This window comes from Hyperoodon ampullatus (assembly GCF_949752795.1).
Source record: "Hyperoodon ampullatus genome assembly, chromosome: 4".
NCBI classification, from domain to species: Eukaryota; Metazoa; Chordata; class Mammalia; order Artiodactyla; family Ziphiidae; genus Hyperoodon; species Hyperoodon ampullatus.
The window spans coordinates 98,979,119-99,003,555 of NC_136917.1; the positions used below are offsets into that span (position 1 = coordinate 98,979,119).

The 24,437-nt window shown below is 36.7% G+C and overlaps 1 protein-coding gene across 1 annotated transcript in view; it reads left to right on the top strand.

Annotated features, from left to right (window-relative positions):
* SKIC3 (SKI3 subunit of superkiller complex) overlaps nt 1-24,437 on the top strand; it is a 163,880-nt gene that overhangs the window by 116,663 nt on the left and 22,780 nt on the right. The window contains exons 26-35 of the mRNA XM_079702676.1: nt 25-93; nt 2,362-2,436; nt 3,666-3,807; nt 5,931-6,024; nt 8,622-8,699; nt 11,171-11,295; nt 12,334-12,457; nt 22,081-22,302; nt 23,368-23,440; nt 24,309-24,362. Of these exons, the coding sequence (XP_079558802.1) occupies nt 25-93; nt 2,362-2,436; nt 3,666-3,807; nt 5,931-6,024; nt 8,622-8,699; nt 11,171-11,295; nt 12,334-12,457; nt 22,081-22,302; nt 23,368-23,440; nt 24,309-24,362 (1,056 nt within the window). The remainder of the gene's footprint in view (nt 1-24; nt 94-2,361; nt 2,437-3,665; nt 3,808-5,930; nt 6,025-8,621; nt 8,700-11,170; nt 11,296-12,333; nt 12,458-22,080; nt 22,303-23,367; nt 23,441-24,308; nt 24,363-24,437) is intronic.

The window sequence follows — 24,437 nt, forward strand, 5'->3', positions numbered from 1 at the left end:
TTATTTTTTGCCTTTTTTTCCTAGCAAGCTCATGAAGCTTTCAAAATGGCTCAATCCCTTGATCCATCTTATTTAATCTGCTGGATTGGACAAGTAAGATATATAACGTATAGTTATTAAAAATCTGTTTTATAACATGTTAATAGAAAGTGGTATAAATAACGTGTTAATATAAACAACACTGATAATAATGATAGCATTTGAGGGCTTACTTTGTGCCAGTTGCTGTGCTAGGCTCTTTGTGTGTGGAAATTGAAGCTAAAAGATCCTAAGTATCATGCCTAAGGTCATACAGCGTGTAATGATTAAGCTTTGATTTGAGGGACTTTGAACACCATCATTCTGCCATTATTATTCTTAAAAAATAAACCTAGAACTCTGTTAACATACATTTATCAAAAAAATGAATATTTACAAAGATCATTTTGATTATGTTCTCTCATTTTCTGTAAAATCTTCATATTTGATTTGGTACTTGTTTATGAGTACCCACCCGCCCCCACCCGGCAAAGTTTAGATTTTTGTACTGTCAAATAGAAATCAGGTTACTAGTCTGAGTCTGTCACTTACTAATTGTTTTACCTTAACATATCACTTCTGGATTTCATTTTTCTTACCTGAAAAAGAAGGGGGGCTTCCCTGGTGGCGCAGTGGTTGAGAGTCCACCTGCCGATGCAGGGGACACGGGTTCGTGCCCCGGTCCGGGAGGATCCCACATGCCGCGGAGCAGCTGGGCCTGTGAGCCATGGCCGCTGGGCCTGTGCGTCCAGAGCCTGTGCTCCGCAACGGGAGAGGCCACAACAGTGAGAGGCCCGCATACGGCAAAAAAAAAAAAAAAAAAAAAAGAAGAAGGGGATTGGCCTGAGTGGCCTCCAAGATCTTGTCTAGTTGAGAAGTTGTAATAAATTAGTAAGTGGTTGATTGTTTCAGTTTAGAGACGAGTGGGAGCATCACCCCTATTAGAAAATCATTCATCAGGGATTAGATATCTTCTATTGTACTTTGACTCTTGGGTCTGATTCTAGTTAATCGGTGAAACGCAGAGTTAGGAAAGGCAAACTCCTGTTGCCATTAGCTGTGGTAGCATCTGGGAGCAGTGGCATTACTACACTAATCTCTATGTAAGGTTTTGGACCCGGGGGGCCTGAGAATTTGCATTTCTAACTGCTCCCAACTGAGGACGATGCTGGTGGTCCAGGGCCTTCACTTTGAGTAACACTGCTGTAGGTCAGTAGGTCTGAGATGCTCATCAGAGTCACTTAAGTATTTTTTTTCTTATTTTTATTTATTTATTTTTAAAATTTTATTTATGTTTGGCTGCATTGGGTCTTCATTGCCGCACGTGGGCTTTCTCTAGTTGCGGCGAGCGGGGGCTACTCTTCGTTGCAGTGCGTGGGCTTCTTATTGTGGTGGCTTCTCTTGTTGCAGAGCGTGGGCTTCAGTAGTTGTGGCATGCGGACTCAGTAGTTGTAGCTCGTGGGCTCTGGAGCGCAGGCTCAGTATTTGTGGCGCACAGGCTTAGTTGCTCCGTGGCTTGTGGGACCTTCCCGGACCAGGGCTCGAACCCGTGTCCCCTACATTGGAAGGCAGATTCTTAACCACTGTGCCACCAGGGAAGTCCCTTTTCTTATTTTTAAATTATTTCTGTTCTTAAAAAAAATTTATTTCAGGAGGTAATTAGTAGATTTAATTAAAATGGTAACAATAGAGGGCGGCTTAATACTAATTTCTTAATTAGTAATGTATGATAACTAAAAAAATCCCCCTGCTTTCTTATAAAAGATAGGTGAGCTTGAAAGTAATTTTAACTATCACATAATCTATGAAGTCAGTGGCATAGATATAATATTTAAAATCCTGAGGCAGTTTTAAAAAATAAACATGTTGAGACTCTACCCAGATCTATGGAAGCTAGATTTCTAGGGGAGAGGATCTCCTTTTTAAAAGCTTTCCAGCTGAATCTGAGGTGACCCTGTGATTAACAACTCTAATCCAGACAAATACCAGTATGAATAGATTGGGGGAAGGGAAGGGAGAAGGTAGCATAGCTTTATCAGTGTTCTGAGGAGTTTTATGTGGATCATTTTACTAACTCCCTGGTTGCAAATGGAGTTCTGCAAGCATCTTTCAGCTTAAGGGCTAATTTAACAAGTCATTCTGGTCCTCTGAACCATGGGAATACGGTAGCCAAGATTGAAAAAGAAGTTAACTTTTCTTTTAAGCACAGCTAGTAAACCTTTGGTTCCGCCAAAGAGTTTCATTTATTATTATTATTATTGTTAGTAGGAGTTGTAGTAGTAGTAATAGTAGTAGTAGTAGTCCTTTTAAAACACATTAAGAGCCTCCTTTTTCCTTTTATAGGCTCTAATTGCAGAGACAGTTGCAAGTTATGACACCATGGATCTCTTCAGGCACACTACAGAACTCAGTATGCACGTAAGAATTTGAGCATTCTTCAGGATTCATTAATGAATAAAGTACTGTCCTTGAGAAAATGAATACATAGTGGTATCAGATGTTAATGATAGCAGTTGTCTCTACTCTTCATTCTTTCTTAAAAAACAGATTAAACTGTCATTAAAGAGCTGATGAAGAAATGACATTGGGATTCAATAGATGAAGTAGTCATGCAGAATAGAAACTGAGACTAAAAAATAAACCACCATTGACAGATGAATGGATAAAGAAGATGTGGCACATATATACAATGGAATATTACTCAGCCATAAAAAGAGACAAAATTGAGTTATTTGTAGTGAGGTGGATGGACCTAGAGTCTGTCATACAGAGTGAAGTAAGTCAGAAAGAGAAAAACAAATATCATATGCCAATACATACATATGGAATCTAAAAAAAAAACCAAAAGGTTCTGAAGAACCTAGGGGCAGGACAGGAATAAAGACACAGATGTAGAGAATGGACTTGAGGACATGGGGAGGGAGAATGGTAAGCTGAGACGAAGTGAGAAAGTGGCATTGACATATATACACTACCAAATGTAAAATAGATAGCTAGTGGGAAGCAGCCACATAACACAGGGAGATCAGCTCGTGCTTTGTGACCACCTAAAGGGGTGGGATAGGGAGGGTGGGAGGGAGACGCAAGAGGGAGGGGATATGGGGGTATATGTGTACTTATAGCTGATTCACTTTGTTATACAGCAGCAACTAACACAACAATGTAAAACAATTATACTCCAATAAAGATGTTAAAAAAAAACCAAACTGGTACGTCCATACCTACAGAATGCTAAGCAATAAAAAGGAGTTAACCATTAATACAAAAAACAAATGAGATAAATACTAGAGTTGGTTGACATTTCTCGATTATTTATGAAAGTGTTTTAGAATTCTTTTGATTGGTAATTATTTGTTGACCTATGGAAATGATGCTGAGAAGAAGTAAACCAACCCATCAGGAGGGGCTCTGTTTTTTTCCCCTTTATTTATCCTGCTTGATTCTTCTACTTAGGTTTGAAGCAAGTGATTTAAATATGTTCTTAGCTGTGTTGTATCATAGTGACCCTTTATTTAAAGGCACTTACCAGTTGACTTAGAAGACTAAGATGTGATATTTACTGTATTGAAGTACATTGTTTCATTTCTTAATTTTTCTTGACAGATTTATTACCCTGTGTCTACTTGTTAACTTTGGCTTTTTTACAGACGGAGGGAGCAATAGGTTACGCGTATTGGGTCTGTACAACATTGCAAGATAAAAGCAACAGAGACACGGAGCTGTACCAGTACAACATCCTCCAGATGAATGCAATTCCAGCAGCACAAGTGGTTTTGAGTAAATACACAGGTAAGGCACCTGTTATACAAAGGCAAGATATATGAATAATTGTTGAGATAATTTAAAGAAGTTAAATTAATTAAATTTAAAATTAATTCCAAATTAAATATTAGCTCCTTAAGACATGAATTTGCCCTTTCCCCCCCACGGCCAAGTATTCTGCTTTTTAAACTTTACTAAAGATTTTTGAAGAGTGCTGAAAATTGTTATTACCTAATGATTGAAGGTAGAAGTGATTTCCATGTTGTAGTAGGAAGCATTTTGGAGCCTAATGGTCCTGAGTTGCTGCTGTTCTAGCTCTGCTGTTTACTTTCTCTGCAATCTTAGGCCAAGCATTTTACTTCCCTTAACTTCTGTTAATCTTGGGAAGTAGAGATAATAATACTGAGGTTGCAAAGATCTGAGAATTCAATGAGGTAATATGCTTTAAGTTCCAAACCCAGTGCCTTTAACGTCCCACTTTAACACCTGATCTTTCTTCAACATACTGGAAAAATATGTTTAGCCTTAGGAAAAGGACAGAATGGTGAAATTTAATTAACCATCTATTGTAATTACTTTCTTCCTTAATAAAACTAATATTGGGTTTAGTCTCAGCTCCACCACTTAGTAGCCATGATGAAACCTTGGGCTTATTAACCAAATTGAATTTTAGTTTTCCTACCTATAATACAAGAGTGAAAGTATCTGTTGCTTAGGGTTTAATGAGATGATATATATAAAATGTTATGCAGAGTACCTGGCATATCCTAGATGCTCAAGAAATGTTAGTTTCACTAGCATCTTATTTATCCCTTGACAAAATTCTAATAAAGAAGCAAGGCATTTAAGCAGTAATATTGACAGTTGAATAATATGAAGAATCAGATAAACTGAAAAGCAGAAGAGAAAATACCTCATCATTGTAATACGCAGGATGGTAATACTCTTCCTGCATTGAGCCTGGGGCACTTGAGTAGAAGGCAGTTCATTTATAAACATCAGCACTTCGGGACATTAAAATGTTATGCAGTGTGCCCAGATGAATGACTCTAATGAATACCTAGAGCCTCTGAGAAAGTGTATGATCAGAAATTTTACTGATAGGTTTCCTTACAGAATGGGAAACGTTTGTGAAGGGTTTACATAAAGAGGTAAATTTTTAGCTTTCTGCAAAATTCAGATACCTGGAACAACAAACAGTCTCTGACAGGTATAAATAGCTAGGTTTTTGAGTCTGTAGTGGAGCCGTATCATATATTCATTTAACAAATTCAATTATATGTGCTTGGCCAAAAAAATATTAATTTAGAAGCAGAAAAGAGAGGGGGGGACAAGAGAAAATGCAGATAAATCATTTGTCCTGCTGACCGTTGGCCTCAGGGTGAGAGTGGATGAAGGTTATGGGTCTCCTCTTAATTTGACTCAGTTTGGTGACCTTCTTGTGTGATGACCTAAGAATTTTGCAAGAATCACTTTAACCGTGTGATTTTTACCTTATGCTTTGACAGTTAGAACCTAACCATCACATAAGATGTGATTATACTCTACTCTGTTAAACAGTTTAAGAGATTTGAAGGCTTGCTTCCCAACACAACTTAAGTTGATCCGATGTGTTTCTTTCTCCCTTGCACATTAGCAGATATATGATGTTTTTTGACATTAGAATTCAAAATACTACACTGAAAGTGCCCAAATCATCTTCTGTTTCTAGAGTACAATACTGAATTTTTTTAAAAAATACATAGAAATTGGAACAGAACCACCCAGAGAAATTGTTGCTAAACTTAATCACAGGAAGGTTTAAGTGACTAGCCAAAGAACTGGATTTCCTTACAATTCAAATGACCAGTTTTAACATGAGCTATGATTTCAAATTGTTATACCTTTGGGAATAAAAAAGTGTTTAAACTTTAAAACATAAGTAGAAGCCATATGTAACTATAGATGTTACTCAATAATTTAAAAGAGTTCTGAAGTGATTACTGATACTTTATAGTCAGGATAAAATCAGACTACTATTCTTAGCAATGCCCATGACCTCAGGAAGTAATCTAGTGTTTAAAATATTGAAAAAAATTGAAAATAAAACTCATATTTTACAAACACAACCATTATGCACATGCAAAGAAAAGATATTTTTGGATTTCCAGAAAGAATTCAGAATTATGCTCCAGCTTTCACAATGTTGGGTTACTTAAATGAACATCTACAACTGAAGAAGGAAGCAGCAGATGCATACCAAAGGTAAAGGCTCCCTTTAATTGAAATGTGGTCCTTATTTGTCAGTTGGCCTTTTTAAGGTATAGTCTCATTTTCATGAGGAAGGTACTAATAAAATGTTCTGATACTTTTCCTGATCTTTCATTATTTATTATTATTACATTTTGTATATGAAAATATACAGTTCTAAATTTTCAGCTATATTTTCATTTCTATTGCTCAACCTGAGAGAAAGAGAGAGACAGAGAGAGAAGAAAAAATAAAAACCAAACCAAAAATCCCCTCAGGTTTTAGAAAAATCTGTCCCTTTACAGTTTGTCTTGCTTTATTATTAAAGATGTGTTTATTCAGAGAAGAAATGAGATTTAAAGCATGAGAAAAAATTACATGTTATTTTGAATCACTTTAATGTCTACTATATCGTATTTATTCATTCAGTAAATATTTGTTAAACTGCTATGTGTCAAGCAGTGTCCTTTGGCAGTGGCAATTTAGCAGTGAATTAAAACAAACACAGGCTCAGTTCTCATGGAGCTCATATTCTGGTGGAGGGGAGGCGCATTGTAAGCTAATAAACATCTGTGATGGTAACAATTGCTAGGAAAGAAAATCAAAGTAAAGTAAAGGGCCAGACACTAGAGAGGCAAGCAGCAAATTTGAGATAGGTTTAAGAGGTAGGTTTCCTAAGGAGGCAATTAAGGCCTGACCTGAATGAAGTGGGGCCATAAGCCATTTGGTTATCAGGGAAGGAGCATTCCAGGCAGAAGGAGCAGCAAGAACAAGTGCTCTGAAGCAGGAGTGGACTTGGTATGTTGAAGAAACAAGGACAACGTGCTTGAGTGAGATGACCAGCCGGGAGAGTGAGAGGAAATGAAATCAACTTGGAGTTTTATTGTCTACAAATTAATTGATCTGTGGGGCTTCCCTGCTGACGCAGTGGTTAAGAATCTGCCTGCCAATGCAGGGGACACGGGTTCGAGCCCTGGTCCGGGAAGATCCCACATGCCGTAGAGCAGCTAAGCCCGTCCGCCACAACTACCGAGCCTGTGCTCTAGAGCCTGCGAGCCACAACTTCTGAGCCCACGTGCCACAACTACAGAAGCCCATGCACCTAGAGTCTGTGCTCTGCAACAAGAGAAGCCACTGCAATGAGAAGCCCGTGCAACGCAACGAAGAGTAGCCCCCGCTTGCTACGACTAGAGAAAGCCCACGCACCAACAAAGTCCCAACGCTGCCAAAAATAAATAAAAAATTTAAAAAAAATTTATCGATCTGTGAATAAGAAAATCACTGTTGATCTCATGAGTACTAGACGAAAAGTTAAAAGGCCTGATTGCCTAACCTCTGAGGCACATCACTGCCCTAAATCTAAATAAACAGATGTTTAGAAGAAGCCTTGTCAGATAATAAGTAATCGAGGTGTCCCAAATGCTTTGCCATCCTTGTATGGATCTCTTTGTAGTTAAAGAAGTAATCACTAGATGGTACTGGAGGCTGTATAATCAAGAAGTTATTTTGCCAGGTGTATGTGGAGAGAGGTTTATGAAAACCCACAATTCTATTTCTTTCAACATTACAATAAAGTTACCAATAAAGAAACTGTAGAAATTTGATAGGATACAACAGTGAGCAGGATTTTTAAACAGAGAAAACTAGGCAGCTTTAGAATGCTTGCTACTTTTTTTGGTATACATTATAATCACAAATATTGTGAGTCTAACACTGGTTATGCCTTTGCTTAAAATGGCAACTCCATGGTCACTTGGATATACACCACTCTTTCTTGACTGATCACCACTGTTGTTTTCTCCTTAAGCAAGTATTTGAGACTTGAAATTACAAATTAGGTATAAATCTAACCACAGGTACAGTCTTTAATATGATACTGTTTCTGTAATACTGTCTTTTAGACTTCTCTGGCAAATTTTTGTTTTTCATGTAACATCAGGGGCATTAAAAGCTCTTCTTGGCTATTTCTCCCTGGCTAATCTTTAACAGAAAAAAAAAAAGTCATTAAATATCCAACTCCTTTAGTTGTTGAGACATTTCCCTGCTTGCCCAAAGGGGACTGAGCATGAGAAGGTAAAAATATGGGCTGTCAGCATGTTGTATTTATTCTAAGCCTCTTGAGACTCCTGATGACTCATTCCCGTCTCTGAATTCATTATTGCTTAAATATCTTTCTGTATGTAGCAGGTAAAGGCACATGAAAGCACTTGATTTCCTGGCTTCCTACCTCAAACTTCTAGTATATAAATAATTTTAAGAGCGTACTATGTACTTCAAATTCTATATACTTCAAATATGTCAAAACTTTAAAACATCAACCCAGTTGTTCCCCATGTTTAGATTAAAATCTTTGGAATATTTAAAGCTCAAGTATGGTAAGTGATTTCTCTTATTAAGAGGTCACTTTTTATTATTTTCCTGACAATCTAAAATCTATTAAGTGCTTTTGTGGTACCAGTTTAATAAAATATAAATAAGCTGTTATAGAACTAGTTAAATAATTAGTAGAATTAAATGAAGAAAACAAAAATCTGTAGATTCAATTAAGGAGGATGAGTAAAAGAATGCTATTGCACTTAGATAATTTAAAATACCTTGTCCTTTTTTTAAAGGGCAATTTTGTTGTTACAGACTGCAGAAGACAGAGATGCTTATAATGTTACAATAAGAAATTATGGCAGATTGTTATGGTAAGCATATTTTTCCCATTAATTCCATGAATCTAACAGGTTTTTCTGGTGAAAGCTATGGGGCTAGTGAGGTGATGACCAGTTTCCAGAGTAGCAGGTTGTGTATGAATGAGTACGATGATGACATTCCCCCAGGATACATCATTCCCACTGTACCAAGCTGTGTTAACAGTGTCCTGTCCCTGTAATGACCCCGAGCCCCAGTGTCCTTTGTGAGGACCAGGTTTAGCACTGATGTTTGTGAACTAGACAGGAGAGGTAGTTACTGTTTCTAATAGTAGAAGCCTAGTTAATTGGAAGAGGATTAGATTTATTCTGATTTGATGTATATTCTTAAACTGGGGGTGGGATTAAGGGTCCAGAAACCCTTTTGAGATAGTACACAAAAATTTTTGTATGTGTGCATTTTGGGGGTGGGGAGGGAGCAATATCACGTTCTTCAGAGTCTCAAAGACTTCCGACTTCAAAAACAAGATTGAAAAAAAAAAAAGGTTGGAAACCAATTGTTTCAGAGGATAGAACTCAGTTGGGACAGGAGGAGTGTTAATGGGAGGAAGACTTTTGGCTCAAGGAGGCATTCCACAAATTGAGAGCTGCCCCAGAATTGAATGTTCCAGTTTGAAACACATTATTAGAACTATAGTTTGATATTTTGGGATTAGTACCTACATCTTTTAAGGAGCTACATAGTAGAAATCGGAGGTAGCCAGTTCGTTTCTTTTATAACCATATAACTGAATCATATCTATAGACAGAAAATTTTCCCTGTTTTGATTGCTTCTCCTTTTAATTCTTTTAAATCGTTGTGTTTAGGAGTTGATAGAGCTCTGTCAGTTCCAAAATTTTGTTGTAAGAAACTCTATAGAGCAAAGTATCTGTTCTCTGTAGTTAGATGTTTCATATAATGTAACTGTTTTAGAAGAAAATTTATACCTCCCATTGAAAATAGGTCATCTGATTTCTTTTTGATTTGTTTTTATTATGAAATATATTAAACATGCAAAACACAGCAATAGAGTATGGAGCATAATTTAATGAATAGTCACCATTCAGATATAACAGATCTTAAAATTCTGTTAATAGGTTTCAGGTTTCTTTTTCAAAAAAAAAGTTACAAATAAAGTTGAAGCCCCTTGTGCCCTTCTCTAGTTCCATTCTTTTCTCTACAAAAGTTATCAAATGTTTGAAAATAGTGTTCATTAAAAAAATACTTTAAAAATACATGTATGGGGGGCTTCCCTGGTGGCACAGTCGTTAAGAATCTGCCTGCCAATGCAGGGGACACGGGTTCGAGCCCTGGTCTGGGAAGATCCCACATGCCGCAGAGCAGCTAAGCCTGTGCGCCACAACTACTGAGCCTGCGGTCTAGAGCCCGCATGCCACAACTACTGAAGCCTGTGCTCCTAGAGCTGGTGCTCCGCAACAAGAGAAGCCACTGCAGTGAGAGGCATGTGCACCGCAACGGAGAGTAACCCCCTCTCACCACAACTAGAGAAAGCCACGCGCAGCAACTAAGACCCAGTGCAGCCCAAAATAAACAAATTAGATTAATTAATTTAAAAAAATACATGTATGTGTCTATAAACAATCTAAGGTAGTCCTCTTCCCTTCATTAAATATTTATCAAAATTTGAGTTAATGGATTTTTAAATTCTTTCACCTTCATAAAATTAATTTTAGAAGCAAATATTGCCTATATTTTTAGCTCCCACCCACACCTCCAAGATTAAAAAGATATTATGAAAAGCTTTCTAATAACACATTAAAAATAGAAGCAGTTTCTGATTATAGTGATAGATACCAGAAATCAGAGTCTCAAAGGTATAGTGAGTCTGTTCCAGGTGGTGGCAGCTTCTCTTCATTTTTAAGTAAACAAAACACATTTTTTTATTTTGTTGTTATTAAAAAGCATTCTACTTTAGTATCATGTATAACAATTTTTACTTTTATTCCTATTAAATACAGAAAAGATAATGTATAGTTTTGTCTGTGGGATTTTAGTGTATCTATATGCCCTCCAGAAAAATGGATGTGCAGATAAACAGTTTACACTGAGGCTGGGTTTGGTTATGACTTGCTAAGCTTGTCAAAGATGCTCATAGGGTAATATTTAACTAACATATTAAGCTTAAAAAATTAGAGTTCTATATCAAAGTCAACTTGAAATTATTTTTATAACAGTTTAATTCAAGTTTGTTAAAAAAAAAAAGACAGTTTGTAATTCAGCAGAACTGTTCATTTTCACCCATAATTTAAAAGAAAAGTGTGAAGTTAAATCCCCCTAGTGCATCCTGTTTGAAATAAGTGATATGCCTTCTATTTTAATATAAGGCTTTTCTACAGCTTTAACACTGATAGATGAAGTAGGTAAAGTTGTTAAAAGAGCTTTAGTATAATAATATTTCTGAATTTTGATGATATAAGCCAAAATGTTTTTTGATATTAAAAGTAAGTTATGTTTTGCTTCTTAGTTCTATTGGTGAATATGATAAAGCTATCCAGGCTTTTAAGTCAACACCCCTTGAGGAGTTAGAAGACATCGTAGGTTTTGGATTGGCTTTATTTATGAAGGGTCTGTATAAAGAGAGCAGCAAAGGTAAGTGCGTTGCTTAAAGCTAAAGGATACTTTCTACTTTTCCAGAGCTGAGAAGAATTTAATCATGATGAGCTTACATACAGAAAGATGTAATATTAAGATGGGGGTAGGGGTTGCAATGTTTATTAAAAATCTGACTAAAAGTCAGGAACGTTAAGAGGTACTTCTTATCTGTTCCTTCCTTTAGTACATTATTATGATGAATAGTCCTTTTAGCAGTGTTACGAACTGAATGTTATCTTTATTATTTAGATGAGGAAACAGACCCAAGATCAGTTAGGGTACATGTATAAGGTAGCATTTGAAAGCAAGTATTTACTACTCTACAGTGTTTCAATGTACATTTCTGATAAATGAAGGCCTCAACCATTGTTAATAATAATACATTTTGGTTTCTCCAAAAATGCTTGTTGAGTGCATTTTCACATATATGGCCCAGCCTATGTGTGTGCAGCTCATTTTAAGTACTGCTTAATGGAGTTGCTGGTCTGTACACGGGAATGTGGGTGATACCTCAATGGCTGTAGATCTCCACTTCTTTTGAAGATAGTGATTCAAACCTACCTGTAGATTCTAAAGAAGGAAATTGAGAAATATCACATAATAACCCAAATGATATTCCCAGAATCACCTTGGAACAGCTAAACCAAGTTAGATATTCTAAATTTTTATTCCATTCACTTGAGAGCAAGGGAACAATAAGATGTAATTTTAGTTAGACCCTTTTAAAAAATAGGATTAGGTGGGCTTCCCTGGTGGCACAGTGGTTGAGAGTCCACCTGCCGATGCAGGGGACACGGGTTCATGCCCCGGTCCGGGAAGATCCCATATGCTGCCGAGCGGCTAGGCCTGTGAGCCATGGCCACTGAGCCTGTGCGTCTGGAGCCTGTGCTCCGCAACGGGAGAGGCCACAACAGTGAGAGGCCCGCCTATGACAAAAAAATATATATATAGTATTAGGAAAGGAAAAATCCCACCATTTGTCAGTCGGGATTGCTTTTATATTGTTTTGTTTTTGTTTCCAACTCTATGTAACAGCCTATGAGAGAGCCTTGTCTACTGTTGAATCAGAGCAAGACAAAGCTCATATCTTGACAGCTCTGGCAATAGCGGAGTATAAACAAGGAAAAATGGACGTAGCCAAGACATTGTTATTTAAATGGTATGTATAGTTGACATCAACACTCGACATGACCAGATACTTAAATATTGGGTTAAAATTTGGAGGAACGTAAAATGAAGTTCTTAATGTTTCAGGAACATTTTTGTGAACAAAAGGGATTGGACCCACCTGGTTCTGAACTGACAGTCACAGGTGGAGCTAGAGATCATGGCTTAATTCTTAATTCTGGATTCATCCAATCCTTCAAAACCATCCTGTACTCTGTGTGTATTATATATTTTTTTAAACCAGTAATTGATCAGCTGATCTTTTAGGATCATAAAATTTTAATGAAGGCAGTCATTAACTGCCTTGTTTTTGGCCCCATAAGTTCCCAAAGAGACTTTTTCTCCTCTTTCCTATTCAGGTTAACCTGATAAAGTTCATTTAAAGTTGAGTCTTTAAAAATGTGTATATACACCAATATAAATTGTAACTGTTTCTTTATTTTTGGAATAATTTAATAAAATAACAGTCTCTGATATCTGTGATTACTTATATGGTATATTTTTTAAAATAATTTATTTTATTTTATTTTTGGCTGCGTTGGGTCTTGGTTGTTGCGTATGGGCTTTTCTCTGGTTTCAGTGAGCCAGGGCTACTCTTCATTGTGGTGTGCAGGCTTCTTTTTCTTTTTTTTAATTTTTAAATTTTATTGTATTTATTTTTTTATACAGCAGGTTCTTATTAGTCATCAATTTTATACACATCAGTGTATACATGTCAATCCCAATCGCCCAGTTCATCACACCACTATCCCCACACCCCCGCCGCTTTCCCCGCTTGCTGTCCATATGTTTGTTCTCTACATCTGTGTCTCAGTTTCTGCCCTGCAAACTGGTTCATCTGTACCATTTTTCTACGTTCCACATATATGCGTTAATATACGATATTTGTTTTTCTCTTTCTGACTTAATTCACTCTGTATGACAGGCTCTAGATCCATCCACGTCTCAACAAATGACCCAATGTCGTTCCTTTTTATGGCTGAGTAGTATTCCATTGTATTTATGTACCACATCTTCTTTATCCATTCGTCTGTTGCTGGACATTTAGGTTGCTTCCACGACCTGACTATAAATAGTAAATAGTAAATACTGCTGCAGTAAATAGTTCTGCAATGAACATTGGGGTGCATGTGTCTTTTTGAATTATGGTTTTCTCTGGGTATGTGCCCAGTAGTGGGATTGCTGGATCATGTGGTAATTCTATTTTTAGTTTTTTAAGGAACCTCCATACTGTTCTCCATAGTGGCTGTATCAATTTATATTCCCACCAACAGTGCAAGAGGGTTCCCTTTTCTCTGCACCCTCTCCAGCATTTGCTGTTTCTAGATTTTCTGATGATGCCCATTCTAACTGGTGTGAGGTGATACCTCATTGTAGTTTTGATTTGCATTTCTCTAATAATTAGTGATGTTGAGCAGCTTTTCATGTGCTTCTTCGCCATCTGTATGTCTCCTTTGGAGAAATGTCTATTTAGGTCTTCTGCCCATTTTTGGATTGGGTTGTTTTTTGTTTAATATTGAGCTGCATGAGCTATTTATATATTTTGGGGATTAATCCTTTGTCCATTGATTTGTTTGCAAATATTTTATCCCATTCTGAGGGTTGTCTTTTGGTCTTGTTTATGGTTTCCTTTGCTGTGCAAAAGCTTTGAAGTTTCATTAGGTCCCATTTGTTTATTTTTGTTTTTATTTCCATTACTCTAGGAGGTGGATCAAAAAAGATCTTGCTGTGATTTATGTCAAAGAGTGTTCTTCCTATGTTTTCCTCTAAGAGTTTTAGAGTGTCCAGTCTTAAATTTAGGTCTCGAATCCATTTTGAGTTTATTTTTGTGTATGGTGTTAGGGAGTGTTCTAATTTCATTCTTTTACATGTAGCTGTCCAGTTTTCCCAGCACCACTTATTGAAGAGACTGTCTTTTCTACATTGTACAGCCTTGGCTCCTTTGTCATAGATTAGTTGACAATAGGTGCATGGGTTTATCTCTGGGCTTTCCATATTGTCTTGATCACTGTAGCTTTATAGTAAAGTCTGAAGTCAGGGAGTCTGATTGCTCCAGCTCCGTTTTTTTCCCTCAAGACTGGCTATTCGGGGTCTTTTGTGTCTCCATACAAATTTAAAGATTTTTTGTTCTAGTTCCATAACAAATGCCATTAGTAATTTCATATGGATAGTATTGAATCTGTAGATTGCTTTGGGTAGTATAGTCATTTTCACAGTATTGATTCTTCTAATCCAAGAACATGGTATATCTCTCCATCTGTTGGTATCATCTTTAATTTCTTTCATCAGTGTCTTATAGTTTTCTGCATACAGGTCTTTTGTCTCCCTATGTAGGTTTATTCCTAGGTATTTTATTCTTTTTGTTGCAATGGTAAATGGGAGTGTTTCCTTAATTTCTCCTTAAGATTTTTCATCATTAGTGTATAGGAATGCAAGAGATTTCGGTGCATTAATTTTGTATCCTGCAATTTTACCAGATTCACTGATTAGCTCTAGTAGTTTTCTGGTGGCATCTTTAGGATTCTCTATGGATAGTCATGTCATCTGCAAACAGTGACAGCTTTACTTCTTCTTTTCCAATTTGTATTCCTTTATCTCTTTTTCTTATCTGATTTCTGTGGCTAGGACTTCCACAACTATGTTGAATAATAGTGATGAGAGTGGACATCCTTGTCTTGATCTTAGAGGAAATGCTTTCAGTTTTTCACCATTGAGAATGATGTTGGCTGTGGGTTTGTCATACATGGCCTTTATTATGTTGAGGTAGGTTCCCCCTATGCCCACTTTCTGGAGAGTTTTTATCATAAATGGGTGTTGAATTTTGTCAAAAGCTTTTTCTGCATACTATTGAGATGATCATATCATTTTTATTCAATTTGTTAATATGGTGTATCACATTGATTGATTTGAGTATATTGAACAATCCTTGCATCCCTGGAATAAATCCCACTTGACCATGGTGTATGATCCTTTTAATGTGTTGCTGGATTCTGTTTGCTAGTATTTTGTTGAGGATTTTTGCATCTACATTCATCAGTGATATTGGTCTGTAATTTTCTTTTCTTGTAGCATCTTTGTCTGGTTTTGATACCAGGATGATGGTGGCCTCATAGAATGAGTTTCAGAGTGTTCTTTCCTTTGCAATATTTTGGAAGAGTTTGAGAAGGATGGGTGTTAGCTCTTCTCTAAATGTTTGATAGAATTCACCTGTGAAGTCATCTGGTCCTGGACTTTTGTTTGTTGGAAGATTTTTAATCACAGTTTCAATTTCATTACTTGTGATTGGTCTGTTCATATTTTCTGTTTCTTCTTGGTTCACTCTTGGAAGGTTATACCTTTCTAAGAATTTGTCCATTTCTTCCAGGTTGTCCATTTTATTGGCATAGAGTTGCTTGTCATGGTCTCGTAGGATGCTTTGTATTTCTGTGGTGTCTGTTGTAACTTCTCCTTTTTCATTTCTAATTTTATTGATTTGAATCCTCTCCCTCTTTTTCTTGATGAGTCTGGCTAATGGTTTATCAATTTTGTTTATCTTCTCAAAGAACCAGCTTTTAGTTTTATTGATCTTTGCTATTGTTTTCTTTGTTTCTATTTCATTTACTTCTGCTCTGATCTTTATGATTTCTTTCCTTCTGCTAACTTTGGGTTTTGTTTGTTCTTCTTTCTCTAGTTCCTTTAGGTGTAAGGTTAGATTGTTTATTTGAGATGTTTCTTGTTTCTTGACGTAGGCTTGTATAGCTATAAACGTCCCTCTTAGAACTGCTTTTGCTGCATCCTATAGGTTTTGGATCGTCGTGTTTTCATTGTCATTTGTCTCTAGGTATTTTTTGATTTCCTCTTCGCTTTCTTCAGTGATCTCTTGGTTATTTAGTAACATATTGTTCAGCCTCCATGTGTTTGTGTTTTTTATGTTTTTTTCCCTGTAATTGATTTCTAATCTCATAGCATTGTGGTCAGAAGAGATGCTTGATATGATTTCAGTTTTCTTAAATTTAATGAGGCTTGATTTGTGACCCAAGATGTGATCTATCCTGGAGAATGTTCCGTGTGCACTTGAGAAGAAAGTGTAATCTGCTGTTTTTGGATGGAATGTCCCATAAATATCAATTAAATCTATCTGGTGTATTGTGTCATTTAAAGCTTGTGTTTCCTTATTTATTTTCATTGTGGATGATGTGTCCATTGGTGTAAGTGAGGTGTTAAGGTCCCCCACTATGATTGTGTTGCTGTCAGTTTCCCTTTTTATGGCTGTTAACATTTGTCTTATGTATTGAGGTGCTTCTATGTTGGGTGCATGAATATTTACAATTGTTATATCTTCTTCTTGGATTGATCCCTTGGTCATTATATAGTGTCCTTCCTTGTCTCTTGTAACATTCTTTATTTTAAATTCTATTTTATCTGATACGAGTATTGCTACTCCGGCTTTCTTTTGACTTCCATTTGCATGGAATATCTTTTTGCATCCCCTCACTTTCAGTCTGAATGTGTCCCTGGGTCTGAAGTGGTTCTCTTGTAGACAGCATATATATGGGTCTTGTTTTTGTATCCATTCAGCAAGCCTGTGTCTTTTGGTTGCAGCATTTAATCCATTACGTTTAATTTAATTATCGATATGTATGTTTCTATGACCATTTTCTTAATGGTTTTGTGTTTGTTTTTGTAGGTCCTTTTCTTCTCTTGTGTTTCCCACTTATAGAAGTTCCTTTAGCATCTGTTGTAGAGCTGGTTTGGTGGTGCTGAATTCTCCTAGCTTTTGCTTGTCTGTAAAGCTTTTGATTTCTCCATCGAATCTGAATGAGATCCTTGCCGGACAGAGTAATCTTGGTTGTGGGGTTTACCTTTCATCACTTTAAGTATATCATGCCACTCCCTTCTGGCTTGTAGAGTTTCTGCTGAGAAATCAGCTGTTAACCTTATGGGAGTTCCCTTGTATGTTATTTGTCATTTTTCCCTTGCTGCTTTCAATAATTTTTCTTTGTCTTTAATTTTTGCCAATTTGATTACTATGTGTCTTGGCATGTTTCTCCTTGGGTTTATCCTGTATGGGACTCTCTGCACTTCTTGGACTTGGGTTGCTATTTCCTTTCCCATGTTAGGGAAGTTTTCAACTATAATCTCTTCAAATATTTTCTCGGGTCCTTTCTCTCTCTCTTCTCCTTTTGGGACCCCTATAATGCGAATGTTGTTGCATTTAATGTTGTCCCAGAGGTCTCTTAGGCTGTCTTCATTTCTTTGCATTCTTTTTTCTTTAGTCTGTTCCGCAGCAGTGATTTCCACCATTCTGTCTTCCAGGTCACTTATCCGTTCTTCTGCCTCAGTTATTCTGCTACTGATTCCTTCTAGTGTATTTTTCATTTCAGTTATTATATTGTTCATTTCTGTTTGTTTGTTTTTTAATTCTTCTAGCTCTTTGTTAAACATTTCTTGCATCTTCTCGATCTTTGTCTCCATTCGTTTTCCGAGGTCCTGGATCATCTTCACTATCATTATTCTGAATTCTTTTTCTAGAAGGTTGCCTATCTCCACTTCATTTAGTTGTTTTTCTGGGGTTTTATCTTATTTCTTCATCTGTTACATAGCCCTGTGCCTTTTCATCTTGTGTATCTTTCTGTGAATGTGGTTTTTGTTCCACAGGCTGCAGGATTGTAGTTCTTGCTTCTGCTGTCTGCCCTCTGATGGATGAGGCTATCTAAGAGGCTTGTGCAAGTTTCCTGATGGGAGGGACTGGTGGTGGGTAGAGCTGGCTTTTGCTCTGGTGGGCAGGGCTCAGTAAAACTAACGCACTTGACTGCTGATGTGTGTGGCGGGGTTCCCTCCCTGTTGGTTGTTTGGCCTGAGGCAACCCAACACTGGAGCCTACGCGGGCTCTTTGATGGGGCTAATGGCAGACTCTGGGATGGCTCACACCAAGGAGTACTTCCCAGAACTTCTGCTTCCAGTGTCCTTGTCCTCATGGTGAGACAGAGCCATCCCCCACCTCTGCAGTAGACCCTCCTACACTAGCAGGTAGTTCTGGTTCAGTCTCCCCTGTGGTCACTGCTCCTTCCCCTGGGTCCCAGTGCTCACACTACTTTGTGTGTGTCCCCCAAGAGTGGAGTCTCTGTTTCCCCCAGTTCTGTTGAAGTCCTGTAATTAAATCCCAGTAGCCTTCAAAGTCTGATTTTCTAGAAATTCCTCCTCCTCTTGCTGGACTCCCAGGTTGGGAAGCCTGACATGGGGCTCAGAACCTTCACTCCAGTGGGTGGACTTCTGTGGTATAAGTGTTGTCCAGTTTGTGAGTCACCCACCCAGCAGTTATGGGATTTGATTTTACTGTGGTTGTGCCCCTCCTACCGTCTCATTGTGGCTTCTCCTTTGTCTTTGGATGTGGGGTATCTTTTTTGGTGAGTTCCAGTGTCTTCCTCTCGATGATTGTCCAGCAGCTAGTTGTGATTCTGATGTTCTTGCAAGAGGGAGTGAGAGCACGTCCTTCTACTCTGCCATCTTTGTTCCAATCTCTGCTGGCTTCTTATCGCAGTGGCTTCTCTAGTTGTGCAGCATGGGCTCTAAGCACATGGGCTTCATAGTTGTGGCACACAGGCTCAGTAGTTGTGGCTCACGGGCTCTAGGGCACAGGCTCAGTTGTTGTGGCACACGGCCTTAGTTGCTCTACAGCATGTGGGATCTTCCCAGATCAGGGCTCAAACCCATGACCCCTGCATTGGCAGGTGGATTCCTAACCACTGCGCCACCAGGGAGGCCATATATGGTGTTTTTTGACTTTTCGAAATTTTTTGTGGGGGGGGGGAATTTCTTAAAAAGCAGGAGATGATTAATGGATGCTATTGGACAGTGGTTATCAATGAGTGCTCTGTTGGCATTTTCAGTGGTACAGATCTTCATAGTACAGAATTGTTCCCCCATTGCAGGAAGATCTTATCCTTGTCCCCCATCTGTTAGATGCTAACAGCACTCCTCAATCATTGTCGAAACGAAAGTAGTGCCTCCACATCTCCAAATTATGCTCCCGTGCCAAAAGTTAGTGGGATGGAGATGACTAGATGGTACTAGTTGAGAATGACTTCTATACGATAAGCTTTGGTTTTGTTTATTCGTGGTGATGCTTTTGTTCCATCCTGATTAAAGTAATTTTCTTGTATAATAAATAAGCAGTTCTTTCTCCTCCTCTTAGCTATTTTGCGAAAACCAATCAGAATTTTAAAAATCTTGTCACTTTACATGGATATAGTCATGTAATGTGAATATATGTTCAGAATATCCAAATTTGCAAATAGCTTGAGAAAAAGAATCGTAGATGCTAATATGTTGCTGCAGTAATCAAGAGCAAAAGTAACACCAAATTAGTTATGATTAGATTAGTCTTGGGTTACTGTTTAAAACAGTAAATGAAACTGTTTTGATCATTAGTAGAAGTGGGGGAAAATAGTAGAATATTTTCTTATTCTTTCCTCCTCTTATGAGGGAAAACCTTTACCTCCTTTTTTTGCATTGTTGGATCCAGGGCTAGGTATATTATCTGATCTATGTTTTTTTCTTTGTTTTTGGTTCTCTGCATGTCATCTTTCAAACTTAACACTGCAAACTGCTCCCTTTCCTGCCCCTTGGCATTCTTTTCTTTGACTTCCTTTCTATGAATAATTTAGTTACCCGTTCTTTATTGATCTTGTTTGGCATTCTTATGTTGGGAACAAAGCAGTGTCCTTGGTGCTTAGGCAGAGTGTGAATAAGTTCAATACATCACAGGAAAAAATCTGGTTACCAGCATCATAGAATTTTTGATATAAATAACTACATGTAAAATTCTAGCACGTGGTACAGGACAACATGCAGGTACCGTGCATTCAGCATGTGTTAGCTTAATGGGATGTAGTCATTTCAGTAGTAATTTAGATTTTGTATATATATATTTTTTTTGGCTGCATTGGGTCTTTGTTGCTGTGCGCGGGCTTTCTCTACTTGCGGTGAGCAGGGGCTACTCTTTGTTGCGGTGCCCGGGCTTCTCATTTGTGGTGGCTTCTCTTATTGCAGAGCACAGGCTGTAGGTGTGTGGGCTTCAGTAGTTGTGGCGTGCTGGCTCAGTAGTTGTGGCTCGTGGGCTCTAGAGCGCAGGCTCAGTAGTTGTGGTGCACGGGCTTAGTTGCTCTGCAGCATGTGGGATCTTCCTGGACCAGGGCTCGAACCCGTGTCCTCTGCATTGGCAGGTGGATTTCCGTTCCACCAGGAAAGTCCCTAGATTTTGTATATTAATACATATTAGAGTATATAGGTTTGTTGTCTTTTGAACCAAGGCACAAATTAGAATTTCTTCTTTTGTTGTTAGTATTGGAATTTATATTTTACTATTTGCTTTTTTTTTTTAGTTACAACTTATGGTGTGTTTTTTTTTTATATTGGTGGAAATGACTATAACTAACTGATATTCTTCCATATTTGGATGCCTCCATCTATTAACCCTTATTGTAAAAAGAGTTACTATGGATGCTTTAAGTTTACTCCAGAAGTGCCCATGAAAATTCATAACTTTGTAGCTGTTTGTCAAAATCAAATTCTAAACAGCTTGTTGTCCCTTCCCCCAAAATAATAGAAAGACATAGTGGTAGGTATGTGATATTTTATAATGTTACAGCTATTTATATTATATTTTAATGAACTTTGTTTAACAAAATTTTCAAAGTTCCTATATTTTATTACAGTACAACATTCATAATTATTATTAGAAGTACTGTTAAGTTTATAAAGAGCTAAGGTTTTCTTCATTTTAATTAATAAGTATTCCTAAACATTATTAACTCTTACCTCCATAAGACTAAATCAGATTTCATGGCTAAAGAAAGAAAAGAAAAAAGCTGGATGTTTACATACAAAATTTAAATTCTCCTTCAATTATAAATGTGCTCACTTGGAATATGGTGGATATAGATAGTTTTTGTAATTATTATATATTGCTTTTGTTTCAAATACCACAGAACAATAAGACAAAAGCTTTTTGCGAATGATAAAAATCAGATCTTAGGTTAAGGATTTTTCTTTATTATTCATACCTTTTAGGATTTTATTGGAACTAAAGATTTTAGCGAAATTTTCTAATTATTTACCTAGAACTGTGACCCAAAGAGACTGTGCTGTATATTTGTTTCTAAACATAGATAAAATGATGAGAAAGGAAATTTGGCTATTGATGCTCTGCGAAGGCCATTGGTACTTTTAACTGCTTCAGAAATTCAGGGAAACGGGACTTCCCTGGTGGTCCAGTGGTAAAGAATCCGTCCTGCAATGCAGGTGACATGGGTTTGATCCCTGGTTGGGGAACTAAGATCCCACATGCCATGGGGCAACTAAGCCACGCGCCACAGCTATTGAGCCTGCGTGCCGCAAACTGCAGAGCCCGCGTGCCACAACTAAAGACCTGACACAGCCAAAAAAAAAAAGAAATTCAGGGAAATTACTGTTCCTAGAAACCATGGAACTTAGTTTTTTATAGTTATCTTAAAGCTGGACTGTAGTTTGGTGAATCTATAAGTAAATTGTTTTTTCTACCAACTGTTGAGTGTGTTTTAATAGTTACAGACTATTGTACTCATGGCTAATAGGCAATTAAAAATATATTTACAGCTCTATCTTAAAAGAACCAACCACGGAAAGCCTTCAAGCCCTGTGTGCTCTAGGATTGGCAATGCAGGATGCAACACTGTCAAAAGCTGCACTTAATGAGTTACTGAAGCACTGCAAACAGAAAGACAATGATTATAAGAGGTGCCTTCTTACTTCAGCGATCTATGCACTGCAAGGTCGCACTGTGGCAGTGCAGAGACAAGCATCTAAAGCTGTTCACAGGTAAATTCTGTACTTGTGAACTTGGGGTCTAGTTATACTTGATGAAGTTGTCTTTGATGTTTGGACCTTATTAAGACTATACAATGAGGTAAGCATATATATTTGGAAACCAAGTTGTGGTTTTATGAAACTGTACATAGGATCAAGTAACTGACTACATGTTATTTCACCTCTAACAATTTAAATAAAAAATTCAGTTGGTAAAGAGAGAACAGAAAATCTTTCAGATTAAGGCCCAAATCTTGTTGTTGTTTTTTTTAAGAACATGAAAAGTTTATTCACAAATGAAGGAATAAAAATGGTTAATGTACAAGAAAATACCTGAAACTTCATTAATGATACAATAAATGCAAATTTTAAGAATAAAGATACAATTTTTGACAAATTGACAAAGATTTTTAAGCTTTTTAAAAAAATTAGAAATACTGAGTAAAGGCAGTTTATACATGGAGGACTCATACAGGACCTGTAACTGGCCACAAAACATTTTCCCCAAATTCTCCTGTACCAAATCTTGTTTTAATATGAAAGCCCTTACAAATTCTCAAGTTTGTGATATTGTCAGTTTGTTATCTGATACCGTCCAGTTTGATGGTTTTAGGAATTTTTTGGCCACTCAAACATTCATTAATATTCAAAATTTGGAAAATAGAAAGCTGCTATCACCAGCAACAGTGGTTATTTATTAGATTTATTTTTAGCAGTAAAGTGTTACATCTGTAGTTTATTTTCCTTCTACAGTTCTCATCTCTGTGTTTTCTTTGAACACAACATATTAAAATTTCCTTAACCTTTCTTAATTGGATCTCATGGCTCTGTAATCATCACATTGCTGATTTTTCTTTCTTATTTTAATAAAAGCTGTAGGTGTATATAGGAGATATAAAGTATGTTTCTAAAAATTCAGTCACTTTTAACCACACGTAGAGAATTAATTTGAACTTGTTTTAGATTTCTAAAAGATTTTTAACTTAGATACTAAATAAAATGTTGATTTTGGAGGGTACTTTTTGTGATTAAAGTAACTACCATCTCTAAGCCCTCTGCTTTTGATGATCATTATAGTAACCCAGCTGATGCTGCTCTTTGGTCTTTGTTGTCCCGAGTAGTTGCTCAGTATACTCAACGAAATGCAAAGGTAAGTAATGTTCTAAATTCTGGCAAAAGATAAAATAACTTATGATGTGGTATATAATATAATTTTAAAGTATCAATATTAACATTATCATTCTGGAAAATAATTAACTAATAGAGCAAGGGAGTTCTGTTATTTAGTGAAGTTTTTCATTAGTCATTCAACAAGTAGTACACAGATTTTCTTCCATATACTGTTGTACTGCTCTGGGTGTTATGGAAGATACAAAGAAGGAGGTGGACTTTTTTGAACATGTATAGGTTGTTATGTTATTCTTATAATTCACTTTCTTTTCCAGGTAAAATGTCTAATTGAATTTTTAAAAATTAAGGATTTCAGATCGACTTTATGAAAACTATCGTGCTGTGTATATTTTCCTTACTTTTAGTAATGAGTTGAATATTGAGGTGGTGGTGGTGAGGTTCATGATGCTCTGAACTTTAGTTACTTATTTTACTGGGAACTGTGGACATTTTAAAAATACTAAATTTTCATGGAGTAAAACTATGTTAGTTTATCTTAAAATAAGTTTTGTGGTCTTTTTTTTTTCTTTCAGTCTTCATTTCACAATCTTGTATACTGTTAGAAAATTGTATATTTGTTTGTTACTATTGTAAAGTCATGTAACTTTTGGACCTTTAATGAATATTTTAAAAGAGCAGAGTTGAACTGATCATAGTAGAAAAGATTTTCTTTTATAAAAATATTAAACTGCTTTTTTAAAGTTGGTACTTAAGGAGTTTAAAAGTTACAAATGTGATAAAGCTGAACCTTTCAAGTGACTTAATGTAAAGATTTTATCAGTCTTAATTTTTACTTTTTTGTGAAAGTTTATGCATTTATATAAGTAATAATTTGTTTACTATTATAGGGAGGTGCAGTAGCAGGAAATGTGGCTCATATTCTGGACTCAAATCATGGAAAGGTTAGTTTGCCCCAATTCAAAGGGAATGTTAAATAATATTATTATTATTTAACATTGGAAATGTTAAATAATATT